The 21772-nt window shown below is 39.7% G+C and overlaps 1 protein-coding gene across 1 annotated transcript in view; it reads right to left on the bottom strand.

Moving 5' to 3' along the window:
* The window catches only part of SAMSN1 (SAM domain, SH3 domain and nuclear localization signals 1), a 417718-nt gene that overhangs the window by 125496 nt on the left and 270450 nt on the right, over nucleotides 1-21772 (bottom strand). The window contains exons 3-4 of the mRNA XM_090060064.1: nucleotides 15428-15557; nucleotides 7068-7205 (exon numbers count right to left, since the gene is read on the bottom strand). Of these exons, the coding sequence (XP_089916190.1) occupies nucleotides 7068-7205; nucleotides 15428-15557 (268 nt within the window). The remainder of the gene's footprint in view (nucleotides 1-7067; nucleotides 7206-15427; nucleotides 15558-21772) is intronic.

Here is a 21772-nt window from a genome sequence, read left to right on the forward strand (position 1 = left end):
GGCAGAGCCACATTAGAGAAGCGTTTCTTTGAAGGAACAGCTACATGTAAAACATGCTTTTCACATATGCTTATTTTTGGCTAGTTATGCAGACATATTAGCAATATGTTGCTCTGTTGCTTAGAGAATAAGAAATCATATTTTTTCTTTAGTCAGACTCTGTGTATACATCACTATCATATTTCAATCTGATTATTTTCTAAAATACAGTAGAAGTGGTGTCACCCAGACAAGTTGAGGTACACTGACAAGGTAAAGCGGGGAAGCTCAAATTATTGCCTTTGCTGTTCTATGTAAAGGAAGCTGTATAATGCCCTTGCCAGAGAAATTTCCATTCTTTGTCTTGTTCAAAGCATTCACAGAGGATTTAAGTCTCTAGGGTTCTCAGGTTAGAATCTTTCACCAGCACTACAAATACACCTTCATTTAAAAGGGGAGGTAGGTTAAAAAAAATGAGAAAGAAAATTCATTTCTCTCTATGAACTCATTTGCCATCTGCAACTTACATAATGGGGAAAAAATCCTCTTTCTTCAACAAGGAAAACTATCACTACAAGGGATTTCAGGAGAAATATCAAATTTGTTTTTTGCTCGAGATCTCTGAGATTCAAATAACCACCTGCTCTAATGAGACTTCCCAGCACGCGCTATTTGGCAATGGCAATACTATAGTATCTGCACACATGTAACATGGAAACAGTTCTTTATTTTTTACAGAAATGTATATGCAGCTATTTACACTGAAAAGGTAATGGTGTTGCTACTGCCCTTCCAAGGGTCTTGTGGCTGGGCGACTCCCTTTCCCTTATTCTGACGTTCCTGCTGACCTCACCCAGAGTTCTGCAATTATGGCATACCACATTTTCTGGATGCTCTGTATGTCCAAGGGAATTCACTCTATGTCATATTTTCCTCCTTTTCAAAGAACCTAACTATGCTAATGACATTAAAATAACAACTATTACAAACATAAACTAACACTTCTCAGTCTCCTTGGCTGTTTCAGCAATGTTCCAGCTTTGTGCATTCCCAATCTTTTCTCCGCTATTGTGCACTCTTTCGCAGACCCTTCATTTCTGGTCCAGGTCAGGTAGTCAAGTTTTTATATGCCTGTTCTACAGAAGTTCCACAGGTGATTTTCCACATTGCAGAAGTATAGCTCTGTAATTAAGTAGTACCAAGTAGGGATCTTCTTCTTCCTCCACTGATTTTTTTCAATAGGTTCTTCACAATGTGTATTTCACAATCTGCCAGTCCATTGCCTTGAGGGTAATTGAGACTGATGTTTCATGACGAAAATCATACATTTAAGCAAAATATCAAAATTCCCTATTGTTGAAATTAAATTACAATTCTTGGGATCCCATGACATGCAAATATTAATTTAATATGGCTGACAAATGTTGCCACTGTGGTAGCCTCAAGTGACATTCTGTGAAACTAGTAGAATTATCTTATCATAATCAGGTGGTCATGTCTTCCCAAACTGAACAGATCGGTTCCTACTTTGTCCCATGGAATAGCAAGTTGCTTAAGGACTATCATTGGTTCTTTTTGCTGGGCATCCCTGTACTTCTGATGTCCTCCACATTGCCTCACCATCTCTTCAATATCACTGTTCATCTGTAGCCAAAAGATAACATCTCTGCTTCCTTTTGTTCATATGGTCATTCCCACCTGTCTTTCATGTATTCATTCTGAAATTTTATCTCTCATCACTGTGGGAATCAGAGCCTGTATATGCTTTATGAGTACTTGTGAGATCACTGAGAGTTCATTTTAATTTTGAAATATGTGGGTCAAAAATGGTGATTTTTTTCTTCCCTTCTTCTATCACTTCTCGCAGTCTTTCATCTTTAGCCATTTTCATCACCAGTTCATCCCAAATGCCTGGAGATACATTGCATGATGTTTTAATTATTTTGCACCAGATCATCAGGTTAAGAACTACTTGATAGAAGGTGGTCATGTCTACACATGCATTAATGCACTGTAATTACTGCACAGTAAGTTTAGTACCTGTAATAACAGGCACTAAATGAACAGTAATCCATACTACTGCACAGTAGCATTGGCAAATGTCTTTTAAGTGGCACTAATGTACAGTAGACTAATTCTACTTTCACCATGACATACTAATGCACGGTAGAATTAGTCTACTGCACTTTTAGCATCTCGTGTAAACACACCTAGTATGTTCTTAAAAGTATGTCTGCCATCACCAAGTCATATCCAGGTTAGAGCTCCAGGGTTGTATCATACTTCTGCAATTTCAGAAGTAGCTGTAGCATTCTTGGTCATGCATCTCTAATTCCTTTTCTGAATATTTCAATCAGTGGTTTGTAATCTATTTCTGCAGTAAATCTCTGACTATACAGTAACTCACAGAAACATGTACATCCATAAGCCAGGCTAAGGGTCTCTTTTTCAATTTGTGCATATAATTTTTCTGCAGCTGTCATTGTCTTAAATGCACATCAGACTGGAAAACAATCAGTTTGCAGTACTGCAATAGTACTGTTTCTGATCCATCTTTTGAATCATCTGTGAAGAATTTGAAGTCTTTTAATGGGTCAAAAATTGAATCATGGACTCTGTTGTCAAAAGGTATTTTAGATCATTAAATTTGCTCTTATACTCTGGCATCCAGGCCCATTTCATGCCCTTATAAACAAGATTCCTTAGGGAACATGTGAATTCTCTTTTTAGTTTCAGGTTTTGCATGTTCAGTATGACCTGAACATTTGAGTCATCAGCTAATATTTCTTCTGAGGTCATTTTCTCACCAAATATGTCATTCCTGTTGTTTGAAACAGATGTTTGTCCTTATTCATGTTCACGTTGTTAGGTCTTACAATATCCAGTACTTTTCTCAGTTGTTGTTGATGTTCAGTGACACCACACCTGCTAGACCCTCTAGCTTCTGGCTCACTGTATGGTGAAATGAGCTGAGTATATTCCAAAAAATAGTCTTAAGAAGGCTAAATGGGGTGTTTAAAGTGAAGAACTTTGAACTCTCAGTATCCAAAGAGATTTGCCAAACACCTGTTGATGCATTTAATACACTGAAAAATTTGGCTACTGCCATCTCTGACAGAAGTTCACTTCTTGTAAGGGAAAGTGTTCTTTTTAAAATGTTTTTACTCAACTAGTCTTCTTCCACATACAAGACTGTTTCTGCGCTTATTAGACATATGTTCCTGTTTTTTCTGTACACTTAAGCATAATGATTCAGTTTATTACAGCTTCTACATTTTTACCCAAATGTTGGACACTTGCTATACTCATGCTGGTTGCTACAAAGCTGACATTTTTTTGTGGCTTTCCACATAACTGTGCTTGCCCAGCTTAATTTTTGTAGCCTTTTATTTGACTAGTTTACTGAATACACTTAGAGGCGTCTTTTCTGCATCTTCCTCTAGGCCTTTTACTTGTTTTTCTACTTGTTCTGTAGATTAGCATAAACATATTGCCTTTTCTAGTATCCAGGGTCTCTCTGGCCCTGGCAGAAATTCAGTTAAAGGTGTGATGGGGCCTAATCCCTGATCCCTATAGTCGCACCTCCTGATATGCCATCTGTGAGCTGTGATTGTGGGATCAGGGATCATACCCGAATTGCATCCTATTGCTGGTCCAATGGGAGCTGAAGAGCTGGGTGTTTTCATGGCTTGGAGCACTAGTCAGCTGATTGTTGTTCCCTGCCAGAGGATCACATCAGAGCCCTTCAGCTGTTCATCATGAAATGTTATACCAGTAATACTTTGGTCTTCAAAGGCTAAGGTGTTTCCAAAATTATTATTTGGGAAACAGTAGACCCCAGACCATTTACTTGATATTTGATATTTTTTAGCATTGAGATTTAATTTTTTTTCACAGTTTTCATAAGTCTGCACCTATAATTTTGCTTCTTTAGGATAGATACTTTCCAGAAAACAGAACAGGAAAAAGAATAACATTCATAAGTGACAAGCTTAACTAATAGGTTTACCCAGCATTTCAATAAATGACTATACGTAAGGACAAGTTTTTGTATAGTTGAATTCTACCCATCTTCTACATTTTTCCAGCAATATGCTCTCCAAATTTTAACAAGGTGTCCATTCAGAAATGTGTTGCCTTACTCCATTACATCTTAAATTGCCTTGGAAAAATACTGTTCTTTCCATGCCAAAAATAGATTGGTTTCTGCAGCTTCTGTTAGCATCTGGACTTCCCTTCCTTCCTTCAGTTTCTCTTTTAGCTAATCCCTTTCTACTTCCCCTCCTCACCTTTCCCATCCTTTTGTACAATTAATATACAAGAACAAAAATAGTAAAAAAACCCAAAACCCTTTTAAAATTACCCATTTGTTTTCTGAAAAAAAACAAAGAACACACATAGTATTACCAAATAAAGACTCTATTCACTCTGGGTGCTATATCTCTTTTTGCATCATTTTGCATCCTCTAGCTCAAAATGGTTGTTCTAGTTTCCACCTGGCATGAATGCTTGTTGGTGAGCAAAGTGGCCAGTTAAAGAATGAGTTCTTTTTAAGCCTTTATAAGAACAGATTTTTTTTGACTACTACTGGCATCCCATAGCTAAAGTGAGGGAGTGAGTCACTTTAGGTGGTGTCAGAGGTCAAGTAAGAAAGACAAATATCAGGTGCCCTATAGCCCTATAGTTGCAATGATTGAGAGGTTACTGGGGTCACAGGATTTCTCACTCGGCATACTGGTGTTGACCCCTGGGAAATATGGTAGTCATTGTACTTTTACCTAGAAGAATAAATAGGAGTTGGATTAGTATGGAACTAATAGTGTAGCATTTTGATTATAAGAAGAAACCTACGCAGCTGAAAGAAAACCTGATAGAGACAGGAAAGTAGAACTCATTCCTTCATGACTGAACTCATTCCATCATGAAAACAAGGACAGAAGGATGGAAGAAAGATCCATCTACTATTGCGTAGTTCAGTGGTTTACATGATATACATGTACTATAAATCTGGTTGATTATCTTCCACAGTTTGTACATCTTTGCTACCCTTGGCCCTAATCCTGCAAACTCCCTACATGTAAGAGATATGCAAGGAAGAGATATGTAACCCTTTGCACAATCAAGTCCTTGGTTTGGGTTAACCTTTTTGTTAGCACTTTAATACCAGGTTGACCTTGATTTTGAGAGGTAACTGGTGTATGTTAATCCCAGTGCTTTACAAAGTTTGAAAATCATATCTGGCAATTCATATTGGAAACAGTCAACATCGTGTTTTATTAATGAATTTTCATATCAGACCCAAACACTGCATAGATGGTTTACTGCATTCCATACTTACGAAAGAAAAACACCCAGGTTTTAATTGGGTGTGTTTCTAAGAAAGCTTTCGGTTAGTTTTTGTTGCTCTAGTTTTATTCATTATAAGTACAAAACAATGGTTTATATTACTGAATGCCTTTCATTCCCAGTGATCTCAAGAGTGTTTTATTAGCAGAGCAATAACTTCAAAATGCTGCCACTACAGGGGGTGAAGGAGAACAAGCATTCTGCACAGAGCACAGTAGTGAGAACAGTTACCTAATTCTTTCCTATGCTCAATTATATGAATAATCAATCCAAATGAAAGACCACTTGGATTTTGGTCTCTACACTTCTATTCTCAGTACTATAGCATTCACAAATGTAGTGAGCCCACATCTACTGTAGTAAGTGCAAGGTGTTGCACATGGGGAGGAAGAACCGGCACCACACTTACAGGTTGGGGAACTCCCCTCTTGCCAGCACGGAGACGGAAAAGGATCTTGGAGTCGTCATTGACTCCACGATGAACATGGGCCGGCAGTGTGGGGAGGCAGTCAAGAAGGCCAATCGTACCCTGTCATGCATCCACAGATGCATCTCGAGCAGGTCCAGGGAGGTGATCCTCCCCCTCTATGCGGCACTGGTCAGGCCGCAGCTGGAGTACTGCGTCCAGTTCTGGGCGCCACACTTCAAGAGGGACATGGACAATATGGAAAGAGTTCAGAGGAGGGCCACTCGTATGATCAGGGGTCAGCAGGGCAGGCCTTATGAGGATAGGCTACGGGACCTGAACCTGTTTAGCCTCCACAAGAGAAGGTTAAGGGGGGACCTTGTGGCCTGCTACAAACTGGTCAGGGGGGATCAGCAAGTATTGGGGGAGTCCCTGTTCCCCCGTGCGCTGCCAGGAGTGACCAGGAATAACGGTCACAAGCTGGTGGAGGGTAGGTTTAGATTAGATATTAGGAGGCGCTACTTCACAGTCAGGGCGGCTAGGGCCTGGAACCAGCTTCCAGGGGAAGTGGTGCAGGCTCCTAGCCTGGGGATTTTTAAAAGGAAGTTAGATGAGCACCTTGCCGGGGTCATCTGACCCCGGTGCTCTTTCCTGCTAAGGCAGGGGGTCGGACTAGATGATCTACCTAGGTCCCTTCCGACTCTAGCTACTATGAAACTATGAAACTATGAAACTATGAAGCCTAAATCAACATCAGTGACATTATTCGTTCATGTCTTCTGGTCCACCAAATTCTCCTTTTTCCCCCTGTATGACTATCCTCTGGTTGTCTGTACCTTGTGCTAGTTTGCAAACCAGGAGGTCTCCCAATTGTACCACAGTTTTCGACATGGCACACTGTAACATTAGAATTGCTGGCTGCATTATGTCATTTTCCCACCAGGAAAACTGCAACATTTTTACCCCCATTCTTGCCTAATTTTTTCTTCATTTTCCTTTGTTTGTTTTGTTTTGATGAAGTGCTGGCATTTTTTCCCCCAACAGATATCCAAGGCCTCACTTATTTTAATTTCTTGGGTGTTTAGTCTCTTGAAGACGATCTAAATAATGTTGAAGACGACAGGTATGTGTTGGGAAGGAAAATAGGACAGATTCAATAACTGTATCAATATCAAAGGATACCACTTATAAGCGGATACAATAACATAATCTAATTTTGCAGCAATATGTGTGTAACAAACCCACTCCAAAGCAATCTCTGTTGGAAAACATACACAAAACAACTGATGGCTTTGAATAAAGTGCATTGGATAATTTACACTTTATTTTTACTCACCAAAGACATGGATCTGTCTGGTGGGCCCCATTTCACATAAGTAGTCAGCGGAGTGCTAGACCTGCTGTCAATGCTCATAGTGTCCTTGGACTTTTGATGCTCTTGGACTGGCTCATATAAGCTGTCCATGGAACCTTCCTGAAATGCACAGATGCACACATCATTAGCCATACATGCACATACATGAATGAAGAAAAAGGAAAGCTAAAAGCTTCTATGAATCACAAAACATATCAAAAGTGAAAATCGCCAGAGTGACAAGTGTCATTTTTCATAAGATCCAGACATTTTCTCTGTTTTTCCTTTACAGAAATGATCACTTATTCTGAGGCAACAGCAAGACATTAGAACTTGTTACCTAAATCATGACATTGTAGGAGACTGCTACAAGTTTACAAGGGCAGACAGAAGTAGAGCAAACCATCCATTCTATAGAACTGTTCTAGAGAATATAAAGAAACCAACATTTCTTCTTACACTGGTTTGAAGGAGTGAACCAAGATAGAGCATAAGGACATACAGCCCTTCCTATATATTCTCAGTTTATGTTTATAGGTCTTAATTGAAGAAGTCTAAAATGTTACCCTTTAATAAGAGAGAAAAACAATTTCTATCTTTCAGTAATCATGGGCCAGACTTCCAAAATCATGAGAATGGCTAAAAATAGAATGATTTTGAGAAATGAAAACATGTATTTTCATCCAGCTTCTTCAGTTCTTGGCTTTTGTGTTTCTAGGCTTTTCTCAGCAACTATCAAAGACCATTTTATTTGTTTTAAATGTTTTAAACCAGGGCTGGGCAAAATATGGTCCACAGGCTGGATCCAGCTCGCAAGGCCATCCTATCCGGCCCACGGGGCCCCTAAAAAAATTTGGAAAATTAATATTTCTCTGCCCATTTCCTGTAAAAAATGACAGGAACCAAAGGCAGTAGGACCCATGGGAAGCCCAGTGGGCTCCAACAACAGCAGGGCCCACCCAGCCCCACCCCCCCCAGCTGAATGCCCCTTCCAGGGTTTCTGGGCTGGAAGCTTGGGTAGGTGTGGAGAGGGGGACCCTGGGCAATGAAGGAGCATGGGGGGGGGGGGAAGCAGACCCTCTCCTGCTCCATGCCCTGTGCCCTCCGCTGCAGCTGCTTGGGGCTGCCTGTGCCCTCTCCAGACAGCCCCATGAGGGCTGCGAGTGCCTGCAGCATGGGGCACCAGGCATGGGGTGGGGGGGGACACTTCCCCCACCATGCTCAGCTTTTCCCTGGGCTCCTTCCCTGTGCAGAGAAAAGCAGCCCCTCACCTGCCCCATGGACAGCCCCAAGTGGGCTGCAAGCGCCTGCAACGTGGGGCACTGGCCATGGGGCAGGTGAGGGGTGACTTTTCCTCATGCTCAGCACCAGCTTCTTCCCTGCTGGTGAGCAGGGGGTCAGGGCTGTGTGCTGCCCCCCGCCTGTACTGCGGGGTTGGGGGGGGCAGCAGGTGTGAGCAGGCAGGGAGCCAGTGGGAGCACCGGGCCCACGCTGGTGCCCTGGGGCCTGTGCCGGTGGTGCCCAGAGCAGGGCGGCAAGAACGCAGGGTCCCCGCTGGCTGGGGCTCTATGGAGCCGGGCCAGCTCCCACCTCCCTGCTGATGCAGCCCAGCCCAGCTCCACAGACCTCTGCACCCTGCGCCCTGCTTTGGGCCCCACTGGTGCTGGCCCTGGGACACTGGTCCCAAGATGGTGACTAGGGGGCAGTCAAGGGGTGGGGCACCTGTCAAGGGGCAGGGCTCCCCATGCAGCCCTCGACAGCCTGCCGAAACTGGGTAAGCAGCCTTCCACTCAAAATAATTGCCTGTCCCTGTTTTAAACAGATTCTAATACAAGTCTATGACCCCAGGAGCCAGAATACTAATAAAAACATTAAAAACAATGACAGTCCACAATCTAATCACAAAACCTGGCAGAAACAAGCAAAACATGCACTGACCTTCCAGGCCTCACACAGTGAAGTATCTTATTTCATGAGAGGACCTATTGCTTCCAGTGGCACTGGTTGAGAAATAAGTTGAATGCAGATAATAGAATCTGATCCCTGGTACTTGGTAACTAGGTACTGGTTTTATTCATTATTACCCTGACCCTAAAATTAACTATTGAATTATGGCCCATTAATTATAGCCAAGGATATTATTGTACAATCATATTTAATCTTTGAGTACAGAAGATGACCGTGCATGTATAAGAAACTGTACTCCTAAAAGTTTAAAATTTTACAGACTGGTGCTAAAACCACATTAAGACTTGGGTAAAGTCTGTCTCACATAAAAGGAACAATCTTATTGGCCATGAACTGTAGTTCTAAGCCATGCCAATAAGTCTTTTTTATCTGTGTGGGCCAAACTATTATGCTGATCTCTTGAACATTACATGGCTCACATGGCATATCTCTGAAAAGCAAAGATAAAAGGTAAGCAGAGGTGTTAAAAAGGTTTATTGTCTTAGTTATATTTGTGTTTTACATAAGATTTTATTCCAGGTTTTAAGGAGGATTAATACAGTCTGGGAATATGGTCTAAATCTCAGTACTCTTTGAGTGAAGTTGTAGATGCAATGGTCCAGGAATTATGTGAGAGGCAAGGATTTTTCTGGGTGATATCTTTTATTGGACCAACTGTATAGCTTGGATAAAGTTAGACAAACTTCTGAATGCAAAGCATTCTTCTTCAGGTCACCTCATTTTGACTTGTCACCTGAAGAAGAATACTTTGCATTCAAAAGTTTGTCTAACTTATCCCAACTATGCAGTCGATCCAGTATAAGGCTTAAACTGAACATGTCACTCTGCCTAAAACTTGGAAGTGGTTGGGTTCAAAGGCCAAAAAAGTCGGTTCCCATTTAAGCGTCCCTATAAACTTTAGAACTTTTTTGTCTAAGTAGCATAGCTGAGGTTTCAAAGCAACAAGACCTCCTAGAATGAGCTAAGTGCCTACTGGGTAGACTGTTCTCTAGTCCTTTAAAAATCCATGCTAAAAGGAAAATTAACATCTGATTTTGGAATAGTCAGGAATCAGTCATGCTCGGCTTGATTAATAAAATCCATTTACATGTTTTCATTTTTGAGAGAAACACCTTTCTTCTGTAACATGCAGTAATTCTAATACAGTCTATGCAGCATACGTTTAGGAGTCTCATAAGCAGTCAGTGGAAAAAAGAACTGAAACTACCTGAGGCTAGATTGTGTCAGGTGCTGTCAGTGCCTAAGGTGGTGATGAGCATACAAAGATACTTTCTGCCCCAGGGTCATTGCTATAAGCATTTCTGATGTGCCTGTTATAGGCATGTGTGTCATTTTTCTTTAATTTGATAGCAGAAATCCTGGCAGGAGGAGAGGGGAAGATTCTAGGCAGAAGCTCTACAGTGAAGCAGGGAGAACCTCAGTCGCTTTAGAGATAATACTCTTTTCTTTAGTTGAATACAACTGTTCTTCCAGGTGGCATTACTACCTGTAAGAACTATGGCTGGTGCTGGCAGAGGCAAGAAGTATATGTAATGACTGCCTATCTGGGAGCCTAAAGTCCTTATTCACCGCACAATGCTCACTCACACCATACCCAGATGCAAATGAACTAAGATGTTGAGAGGACTTCAGGAGGTGGCCTTTTTTAGGTTGTCCTCCAGTGAAGTCCAAAGCACTAGGTTTCATTTTGCCCTAGGACTTTACAAAGTCAGCTCCAGCTGACCTGCTACATCCAGTTTCAGTGAAATCAGCTATCCAAGCTCTGCTACTGCCTTACCAGGCTACACAGTTGGCTGTACCAGCTTAGCTGCTAGCGGGGCCAGTCCCACAAAGTGAACTGCAAATTAGGTCTAGAATCTTTTCTAGACCCCTAATCCTCTTGTTCAATTTAAGATCACTACCCAAGCATTACTTTTAGTTCGGGGTTTCTTGCTTTCTCCAGGCTATAACCTATCCTAATTTCTTTATACATTTACATTTGCTATTTAATACCATTCCCATAAAACAGAATAATAATAGATTCAAAATTATGTAAGAAAATTATTCATAACTGCATGGGAAAGAAGTGGAGTATATAAATTAGACCTTCTGAATATGTAAATTCAGCCTGGCAGGACTTGCATTTCTCCTTTCTCTTAAATGGGCAGCAAAAAGGATCTTTTGATCTTTCCAGAGTTGTGGATCACATTAAGAAGGATCGTTGTTCAGAGCTACATCAAAGGTATTTTCTCTGATTCTTTACTATTCACAGCACCTATCACCACAGGATCCAGAAACTCCATCAGGATTATAGAAAGCAATGGAGTACAGCAAGGCTGTCAATTCACTGTCCTACTCCTGAATTAATCCTGGTTTAATCTGTGTATTGTGGACTGGCCACAGTCCAACTAAGGAGAACAATGGCGGTGACAACACACTAAAGTACACATCTGAAATATTTGATAAAAATGAGATTTTTTTCCATTGGAATGTGCTTCACTGGTCCCTTTACCTCTTTCAACGAATCTGTTTATCCTCAAAGAGAGTGTTTTAAAATCAAATCCATTTTTAACCAACACCATGTTCAATAGCCATAGGGACATTTTTTCCTGTAAATTCTCTTTCTAGAATTTATATGGAGGCTTCACCTAATTTTACTACCAGCATATTAATTATATCATTTTATTACCTTAATTATGATTTATTTGCATTTCATCTATCTCAGTAGAAATATTCCTAGAAATATTTGTCTGTTTGCAAAAGCTATATTATGGTAAGCTAACAAATGTAATTTGTTCCCGACATCTTCAACCCCAAATTTTGCTATAAAATGCAAACTAGCCCTATGTTACACTAAAGCACTATGATGCAATAAACTGGTACAATGCACTTAATTTAGGTTTTACCAAAGGCTGCCATATAGGAAAGAGACGGAGAAATGCACAAGAACTTATTTGACTTAAATTCGTAGATCAAGGTCCAGCCTGGATGGGTCCCCCTAATTTCTCCCTGTCCATGACAGCTCCTATGAAGCTCTGGGATAGAAAGACCACATGTGACTTCTGCATGTCTGAAATTTTGCCCTGATTTGTCCCATTGCTGGGGTTAGTCTGCAGAAATGGGAGAAGAGGATGGGATTTATCTTTCATTATCACTCTCTATCTGGCATAGTGATTCTAACAGGCCAATATCACATAGAGCAATACTAAGGATATGGAGCTGACTTCAAGCCTTCTCAGATTGGGAATGTTTTGTGTTCTGAGCTGTGTCTTATGCATTCAAAAGCATAGAGACTTTTAGGAGCATGTAAATGGAGCTGAATCTGAAATTGTATTCAAAAACATTCCTTTTGAAGGGGAATCTTTTGTTTCAGAAGTCATTTGGTAGGCTATCCAGCTTCTGGCAGTAAGAGTAGGAAATTAAGGAAAGAAAAGAAAAAAATATAACATATTAGGAAACAATTATTACAGAGACCTACTCAGAGCTTTGCACCAGAACAGTACAACCCTACTGCATGTATCATGGGCTGGACAAGAACATAATGTAGGAAACAATTTTTCTAAGACTAGGGAATGGAGAAGGCTGCCCAATATATCCATTTCATCTCAAAAGTATAGGGTCCACTAATTATGTGAGCTACCAAATTAGGCTTTCTGAAGGCAGGGCTTCTTCCCATTTGGTATGGAAGCATTGCCTCCCATTTCACTTAATGACTTTGAGTTCATAGGGTGATAAGGCAGCTACTGATTAAAATTGTTTTTCCCCTAGCCTGATTAGTGATGCTAATATCCAGATTGGCAGAAATTTAACCATGCTGATGAATTTTCTTAATTACGTTTTGAAAGCCACAAGTCAACACAGGGTGAGAACCCCTCAGCACTCCGTACTTTAAAGCAGTTTTGCTATTTTATCACAAACAGAAACACTGAAATCAGGAACCACCTTCCACAAATGACATACAAGTCCCTGAGCATGCATACGCTAATAGAGGTGATGCACTGAAAATGTCCTCTCCTGTGTCCATATGGTAGGATGTTACTCAAAATGACTTAACTGGTTTCTTAACTGAGATCAATTTCTCACTAGACTCATCTTAATCTCAAGATATTCACAAACAAATCAGGTGTTTGTGTCCCTATTCACTTATGAAAGAGCTGAATGCATAATAATTCATGTTTCAGGTAGACAAATGCACCTGGTAACACAGCAGTGCTAAATCACAACCTTGCAATGTCCTGCGTGTCTTCAAGCCTCATCATTTCCACCTGATACTCAGCACATTGGAGGATCAGGCATTAGGTGTGGTGTTATGAAAATCTATCTCAGTTGCACAAAGAGAAGCTGAAATGAAAAAGCATGATCTAGATCATCTGCTGATATCAGCTAATGTAGAGCCAATGACTTGCATAGCACTCCACCACTTTATACTAATCAAGTTGCTAGCCAAATTAATTTGAAAATAATACAACTTGGTTTGGTTGTTTCCTACAACCTATATGACACAATTTATCTCCTTCCCATGATAGGTGGTGTATTTATTTCTTAACTTCCACATAAATAAATGTTTGCAAATAGTGTTTGTATATATGACCCTTTCAACCAAATGCCCTACCAATCAGTGTATATATGGGATAAATACATCAGTGCTAGGAAAGCAATTCTTTTGGAAAGCAATTCTTGATCCATATCTTCAAATAATCAATTAAACCATATTCCTGCCTGAAGTACACTATATGGCCCAGATTAAAAACATAATTATTTGTATACTACCTATTTTACTTCCATGTCTCCCACAAATCAGGGAGGAGAGAAAGAGGACTTTTTCACCCTTTTGTTGCCAATCTTGATACACCAATTGCTTTGTTGGCAAATAAAATTTGAAAGATCAACCATGTAAGGGTATATAAGCATTTAGGTGGACATGGTTGTACCAGTGACCCATTTTCAAATTGGACAATGCAGTTATAGCAAAGAATTGCACTTCATCATGCTAGTAGGGATAAGTGCACATGGTTTTTATGAAGCAGTATATCTGGATTAGCAATTCATAGATTGTCTTTATTACAGTTTTTGATATAATGTAAGATGCTTTGCCAACTGTTCAAAAGATTATTTCAGCGTGGCTCAAACAGAGGACATATAGAATAAAGGTCAACTTCTGAAAATCAATCTTTAGACAAACAATTTCATACAAAACTACATGAATACTGATGTTCACATATATGAATGATATATTATTGTTTCTGACATGCATATAATGAGAACAACACTAAATGAGAAATATCCAACCTAATAGAAAAATATGCATCTTCCATTCTTTACTACATAATGTACCCATCTTTTTAAAAAAACTTTTAATCAAAAAACAAAGGAGTTCAAATTAAAGTGGGACAAAAATTTTGCTAGATTTTTACAGAATTACTGTTGTTCATGAGGGAGATTTAGTAATAAAAAGTCCTACATTTCTGCTTTATTTTACTGATAGGATGCTAAAAGTAGTTTTAAAAGTTTATGTATGGAGAATGCTGCCATTCTGTACTGAGAGAGAATTAAGAAACAGAAACCACAGTTTACACAAATATACCACTGATACTTAATATTAGCATCATGTCTTATTCTAACATATATTGTTCTTTTTTCTGAACATACTGGGGAGATACATGGAACATCTGGACAAAAGAAGTGAAAGTGGCAAATGGATTTAGTGTACTATGTAAGTACTGCAAATATACTAATTTATTTGTCAATAGTAATACATAATATTTGCACTGGCAGGTGGTCCTCCATTGGAAAGAAAAGCAGTTTCCATGGATTTTCCCAGTCGGTTTCTACATATTAATTCTCAGAAGAAAGAGGAAAACATCTCAAAGAGGTACTGCAATCAACTTCGATATCCTTCAGCAAACATAGTCATATGTCTAGTACAGTTCAGCAGACTATACTTTGCTAATAGGATACTTATCTTGAAAGAGGTCTGTAGTTGTTCTTATACAGAAAGGTGCAAGTATTAATATTGCTGAAGTAACTCATAAATGACTATCAGAACAGTTCAATTCATTAAATCAAATTTGACTTTAATTAATGATTTAGGCATTGATAAGAAACATTTTCATTCTGTGGAGGCAAAAATAAAATGTTTTGCTCTCTGAAATCCAAATGTTTATGGTTATCAGAGACAACGTATGTCTCCAAAATCCCCAAGTCTTTCCTTTCCTTTCCTTTCCTTTCCTTTCCACTGGTTCTTATCACTCAGTGTGAAGCTTTTTATACTCATACACCTTCCTTTTTGCCTAGAAACACATTTCTCTTCATAATACCTTTAACTTCTATCCTCAGTCCAGTCTCATCCCTCAGTTTTGTTTACAGTCACAAAGCATAGCTGTTAGCAAACTTACCAGTGAAAAACAGAAAAGATTCATTTTGCTTTGCAGAGCAGCTCCAAAATTCTGTTTCAAGGAATTCCAGCCACACAATGAAGCTCCTTCTTGTCCTCCCAGCTGTTTGTACATTTCTCCCTGGAGATTACTGCAAGATAAAATCCCTACAATAATCCACTGGAATCAGAGCCCATTATCAAATGAGATAGGCTTGTCTGGGCCAACATAAACCATTTCCTAAATTAATGAACAATGTCTACCAGGAAAACAAAGCATGGTGCAACTGTTTATGAGGAACTAGGGAAATACAGTATTTTCCTGGTTACTTTTACCATTTAGTTGATCAAAATAGTGCAAATAAAGCTACTTCTGTATAAAAGTAATGAAATATGTGAAAAACTTCAAGGCATCTTACTCCCTTCACTTATTGACACGTAGACATAGAATTTTTAGGGAAATGCATTTGTTGTAGACAGAAAAATGGTATAATAAGAGACACTACAGATCCCATTTTTAAATGGACACATCTGATTTAGGGACCTAAACAGGTGGTCAAACATAGGCACCTACTAAAATAATAAATATGAGAATGAAACAGAAAATAAATTATGATTTCTAAGCATCACGTAAAAAAATCATTACCAAGTAGGAAGCTTGCATTGTGATAAATTGATAATGCAGACTGCCATTCAAAGGATCCATTTTTTTATTAGAAAACCCTGGAAATCAGGAACTCAAGAAAGAGCGCGGAGTTAAGGACAACGGAGAAGCCGTATTTAGATGCTGGGGCTCTCAGGAGTGACAGAATGATGGGAAGAAGCAATCTTAGAGGAGAGAAAGATAACAGCCCATATTATCATACCTACTGGGATAAATAAAAACAGTTAATGGCCCCAAAGAGTTCATTTATCACAGAATATAATAATATTGACCTGAAAAGGATAAGAAGAAATTCATAATCAGTCTTAAATTGTTTTTTAAAAAATCACTTAATATTAGATCACCTCATGTACTACACTTCTTCCAACCCACTGATTCCCTTCCCATACCTATAGTTGGGAGGTGGATTGGAGCTCCCTCCCTGAGGTGGGGTGCTCCAATCTACCCACCCCACCCTCCAGTGCCAGCTGGGCAACCCCCAAAATGAGCTCTCTACTCTCCTTTCTCCACTTCCCATTCTGAAAACAGCACCAGGAGCAGTGCTGAGCTGTGTCAGCCAAGCCCTGTGCCCAGCCTGTGTAGACACAAGTTAATGAGAACACTCTGCTTTGGAGTGCCTTCATCTGAATGCTCATGTAATGGCCATGTCTGTACAAGATGCTGACCGTGCAGTAGCTCGTTACTACTGCTCATGGATGTAGGTTGTAGCCATGTTGGTCTAAAGACATTGGCAGACAAGGTTCTTTGGGTGAATCTGATATCTTTTATTAGACCAACTTATATAGTTGGAAAAAAAATTTTAGCAAGCTTTTGGGTTTAAATACCCTTCATCAGACTGAGGAAGTCTCTGCAGTTGGTGTGTGCTCTTCCTGGATGGAATGAATAGTAGAGAAGCCAGAGTTTTTTACTACTGTTCAGTAGCTCAGAACATTAGATGGCCTATGCTTAGGATGATTAACAAAATGCCACCATATTCACTATGTCTAGTTAAGAGTGTGATTATCAAATACCATCTTTTTCTTTATTATTTAATATTCTCCTTGCAATTTTGGAAACAGACCTAAATTATCCCCAGAACACTGAAGATCAGCAGATTTAGTACTAGCAACTAACTAAAACAACTAAACTGTACAAAACTGTACATATCTATGTACTACAAAAAGTGGTCATGGTCATTAATGCCTGGGAAGACTGAAGGAAGCATTAATTTACAGACAGCATCAAGCTAAGTTCTAGGATTAAAAATGACCTTGATACTTAGAAAAAAATGTCTGAAATAAATCAAGTGGAATTCAATAAGGTCAAGTGCAAAGTAATGCACTTCAGACAGAATGATCAAATGCCCAAGGAGAGGCTGGGGAAAGACTGGTGTGGCTGCAGCACTATAGGAAAGACCTGGGAAATAGAGTGGTCATCAAGCGCAATATGATGCAACAGTGTGCTACTGAAAAAAAAATCCTATATTAATAGGAGTGTTGCACATGAATCACGGAAGTGATTCTTGCACTCTATTCAGCACTGTTAAGGCCTCACTTTGTGTACTTTGTCCAGTCTGTGTACCATACTTCATGAAAGATGTGGACCAATTGGAAAGAATATAGCAGAGAGCGACAAAAATGTTTGAAGTATAGGTTAGACAAACACTTGTCTGGGATGATTTAGACAGTAGATAATCTCCTGAGATCACCTCCCTGGACCTGCTCGAGATGCATCTGTGGATGCATGATAGGGTACGATTGGCCTTCTTGACTGCCTCCCCACACTGCCGGCCCATGTTCATCGTGGAGTCAATGACGACTCCAAGATCCTTTTCCGTCTCCGTGCTGGCAAGAGGAGAGTTCCCCAACTTGTAAGTGTGGTGCCGGTTCTTCCTCCCCATGTGCAACACCTTGCACTTGTCAGTGTTAAACCCCATCCTATTCTCATCCGCCCACCGTTGCAACCTGTCAAGGTCAGCTTGTAGCCTATTGCACCCTTCTAGTGCACCCACATCCCCCCACATCTTAGTGTCATCAGCAAACTTGAACAGGGTGCTTTCTACCCCCTCATCCAAGTCACTGATGAAGATGTTGAACAGTGCAGGCCCGAGGACCGAGCCCTGCGGAACCCCACTGCCCACATCCTTCCAGGTCGAGAAGAACCCATCCACTACCACCCTCTGGGTGCGGCCCTCCAACCAGCTAGTCCTTTAATCCCTACTTTCTTATGACTTGTTGTTCATTCACTTGCTGCAGATAACAGGTTCAATTGTGACTTTGCCATGAGCCTGACATAAGTAGCAATGCCAGGCGTGTATTGTTGTGTTTCTCCAGTACTGCCCCACAAAGTGGCTCTTCAATTTACCCACCTATAGCTCTTCTTACAAAATATTATCAGGAAATTCTCTAATTTAGATTGCTTTTTTTTCTTTCTTTTGAACTAGGGCGTACTTGCCACAATTCACTTAGATATATATTATTATAGCTTGTTCCCAAGCCATCAGGACTGAGTGTCTCGGAAGTCAGTCATGCAAAGTCTTTATCCAGTTCAGCATATTTCTTGACACACCGGGAAAACTGTGAGAAAGTGCGTGTCCATTTCACTCTCTCCTGTCCATTTCCTGGAGGAAGTGAAACCGCAGTTCTATCCAGTCTGCTTTCCCTATTGAGCTGCTATCCATGATGAAGGTAGCCTTGTGCTTCTATGTGTCCACCCTATATACCCCAAACCACTATGCTGCTAGGCCACAATTTATTCCAGAGGAATTACTGTCACAAAACAAAGGGATTAACATTGTCTGTTGCAAGAAGTCCCTAAAACTTCTTCAGATGATAGAAACCTCCATTTTAGACCTCATAGACAACACTTACTTTAAGATACGGGAGTATGGAATTTTCTGTTTCAGAATGAAAAGTTCCCATCATTGGCTCTAAATTACACGTTACTTACTAGTTTGGAATGAACCCATGAAGTGTGAACTAAAAATTTGATTCTTTAAACCGTACTGATTTTTCTCAAAATACTTTTCAATTTAAAGTGGTTTCTTCATTTCCTCTTTATATGTTCAGCAACTAATTAAAAGTAGGAAAGGAATGGTTTTTAGATCTATGAAAAAAACCCAAATTTTTCACAATTTGACCCCCTTCATACAGAGGCAATTTCAACTCATGTAATAATCCATTCAGTATGGTAGTGACTCAGCCAAATATATGAAAAGGTTAAAATGTCAGGTGTAGGGCTGTTTCAGGTTAAATTCAGACAAAGCAATCTTGCGTGCTTCAGCTGAGGAATAAAAGAAGTCTGATGTTTAATAGCTCAAACCAAAACATAAGGGGGGATTAGACGAAACCCCCTCCAAAATAAATAAATAAATAAATAAACTGCATGATAATCTGGCTTTACAGAAGTCGTTGGCAAAACTCCCATTGACTTTAATGGAATTAAGGTTTCTCACTTTTCTGCTGGTTGTACACACTATTAGGATTGATAAAATAGAAAGTGTGGGACAAAATGGAAGGTAACATGAGGAAGCAGTAGCTGAAACACTTACAGCTGCCAGGGACATGGCTTTTAATCCTTAAATTTGCCAGGATCACTATGAGGTCCAACCACCAGTTTATAAAAGTGCATTGTGTTTCCAGTGTAACTCACTATTTTGGTCTTTATTGTAAGCTATTATTTCCAGTCACACTATAAAGCAACCTGTTTCTTCCAGGAATAACAACCATATCATTCTTTTGCCTGCGTTAGAGAGCTTACATATTTTTCTACCTATGTAATTTTGAACAAACTACTGAAAACGTGTACTTGTGTTGCCTCTGAGTTAAAGAGAAAGTGTGTTTTTCAGAAACAAAGTCAGCGGGCCAGGATCTCTTCTAGCTTTACTCCACAGAATTCCAGAGAATTTGACCCATACTTACTTTTTTTACGGTTACCAATACCTAATTCTGTTTTGCAACATAGAGTGAAAACTGCTAACTTCCATCTTCAGGCCCATTTATATATTACCAGACAAAACTGATGTCTACAGTGAATTATGGGTATAGGAGTCATTATCTTCCAGGAGCACCTTGAAAATGAGATGTCTAATCTCAATAATGTAAGTTTCCTGGTTAAATAAATCCCTTGTGCTCAGTAATTCTGAGCATTTATAGAAGAGATGTCAACCCCCCACCTCCTTAGACCTTAAACACATTTTAAAGCCTCAAGGGGATTTGAATCCTCACTAAACAGAATTGATTTCTGTACTCACTACTTAGTATTCTTAATCACACAGTTCATGCATTTTTGTTATGTAATGGATTGGGAAATTCAGAAGAATCAGTCTGTTTTGCAAACATTTGCCATACAAGCTGAAGGGTTGCATTTTTCCCTCTTCCCCTTTTTCTTTAATATAAATTTTGCCTTTTTTAATACTGAGATGACAGTTGCATTAAACATACTGTGCTTGAGACAACTCCAAGCAGCCAGTGCTGCTCACCAAGCCTTCAGGCACCCAGGTTTTGAGTGAGCCTTTAAAATACAGAACCACGAACAGCATGCAGCAGCTTTCCATCTCCTTTACAATAACGACTGCCTCTCTCCATTAGCATATAAAAACCTAGATTAACTAGAGTCTTTCCACTGATTTCAGCAGGCCATGAATCAATCCCATTGCCAGCAAGTTTAATTTGGATTTTGTCTATCAATTATTAGAGTACGCTATTATTTTTACAGAGCACATAATTCATGAAACATGTTAAAAGATCATAAGTTATGTTTCCTGTCTGTTGCTAAGACCCCGCCTCCCACCTCAAAGGTACCTTTCAGTCAGAGTGAGACTTACTAAAGGTCTTTGCCATCAAAGGACTGAGACAGGGACAGTCACACTGAAGTACTCCGTATCTCATGTGAAATACACCCTAAATGGATGTAGAAGCACTGGATTAAAGCACTGGGCATACAACAACAAATATTCTTGAGTGAGTTAATTTAAATGTGCAAACCCAGTATAGCACTGAAGTAGATCCATCACTTCATTTCTGAGTGTAATGGACATGCAGCATAAAATACTTCACTGGCATTCCTTAACACTTAACAGTGTAAATTTGGTCTTAAAGTTGCCCTCTGTCTTTTAAGGGTGCACTTGCAAACTGTTATATCTGATCTCTGCCCTCACACTGAGGGAAATCCACAGTAACTTTATAGAAGGTACTCCACTGCCAATAAAAGCAGAAATTAACCCTTCTGAGCTCCTAACCAAAGTTTTAATTTTGACAAGTTTGTAGGAGTCTCATATTTTTTTAAGTCAAACTGAAGGATTCAGCAATTCATTATTATTTTTTAAAGCCCCTGTGGGATGTTTAATTGATGCAAGAGACTTCTTTGGAGAATTTGATATATATTTCATACATTGTTATTCAAGGTTTTCCTGCACCTTGTCCTTACTCTTCACTTTATTTTGTAGCAAAATGCCTGAAAAGGAGCTTTCACAAAGAAAACAATGTATAAAGAAGAAAAAAATCCTTAGCAAATGGAAATCAGAATAGCTTCATTGTTATGGACCAAGGTTGATTTATATCAGCCAAAGATGCAGCTTGGTCTCTGATTTGATGGCATTCTATTTTAGGCCTGTGCAAATTGGGAAGTATTCAGTTAGGATTTGGCCGATTCAGAGGACAGTGATTCAGCTCAGGTAGGCTCCGGAGCAATGAGAGACGCGTGGGTGAAGCCTGCTGCGCCCCC

Source organism: Crocodylus siamensis, chromosome 1, assembly GCF_052110815.1.
Source record: "Crocodylus siamensis isolate JL-2025a chromosome 1, ASM5211081v1, whole genome shotgun sequence".
NCBI lineage: Eukaryota > Metazoa > Chordata > Crocodylia > Crocodylidae > Crocodylus > Crocodylus siamensis.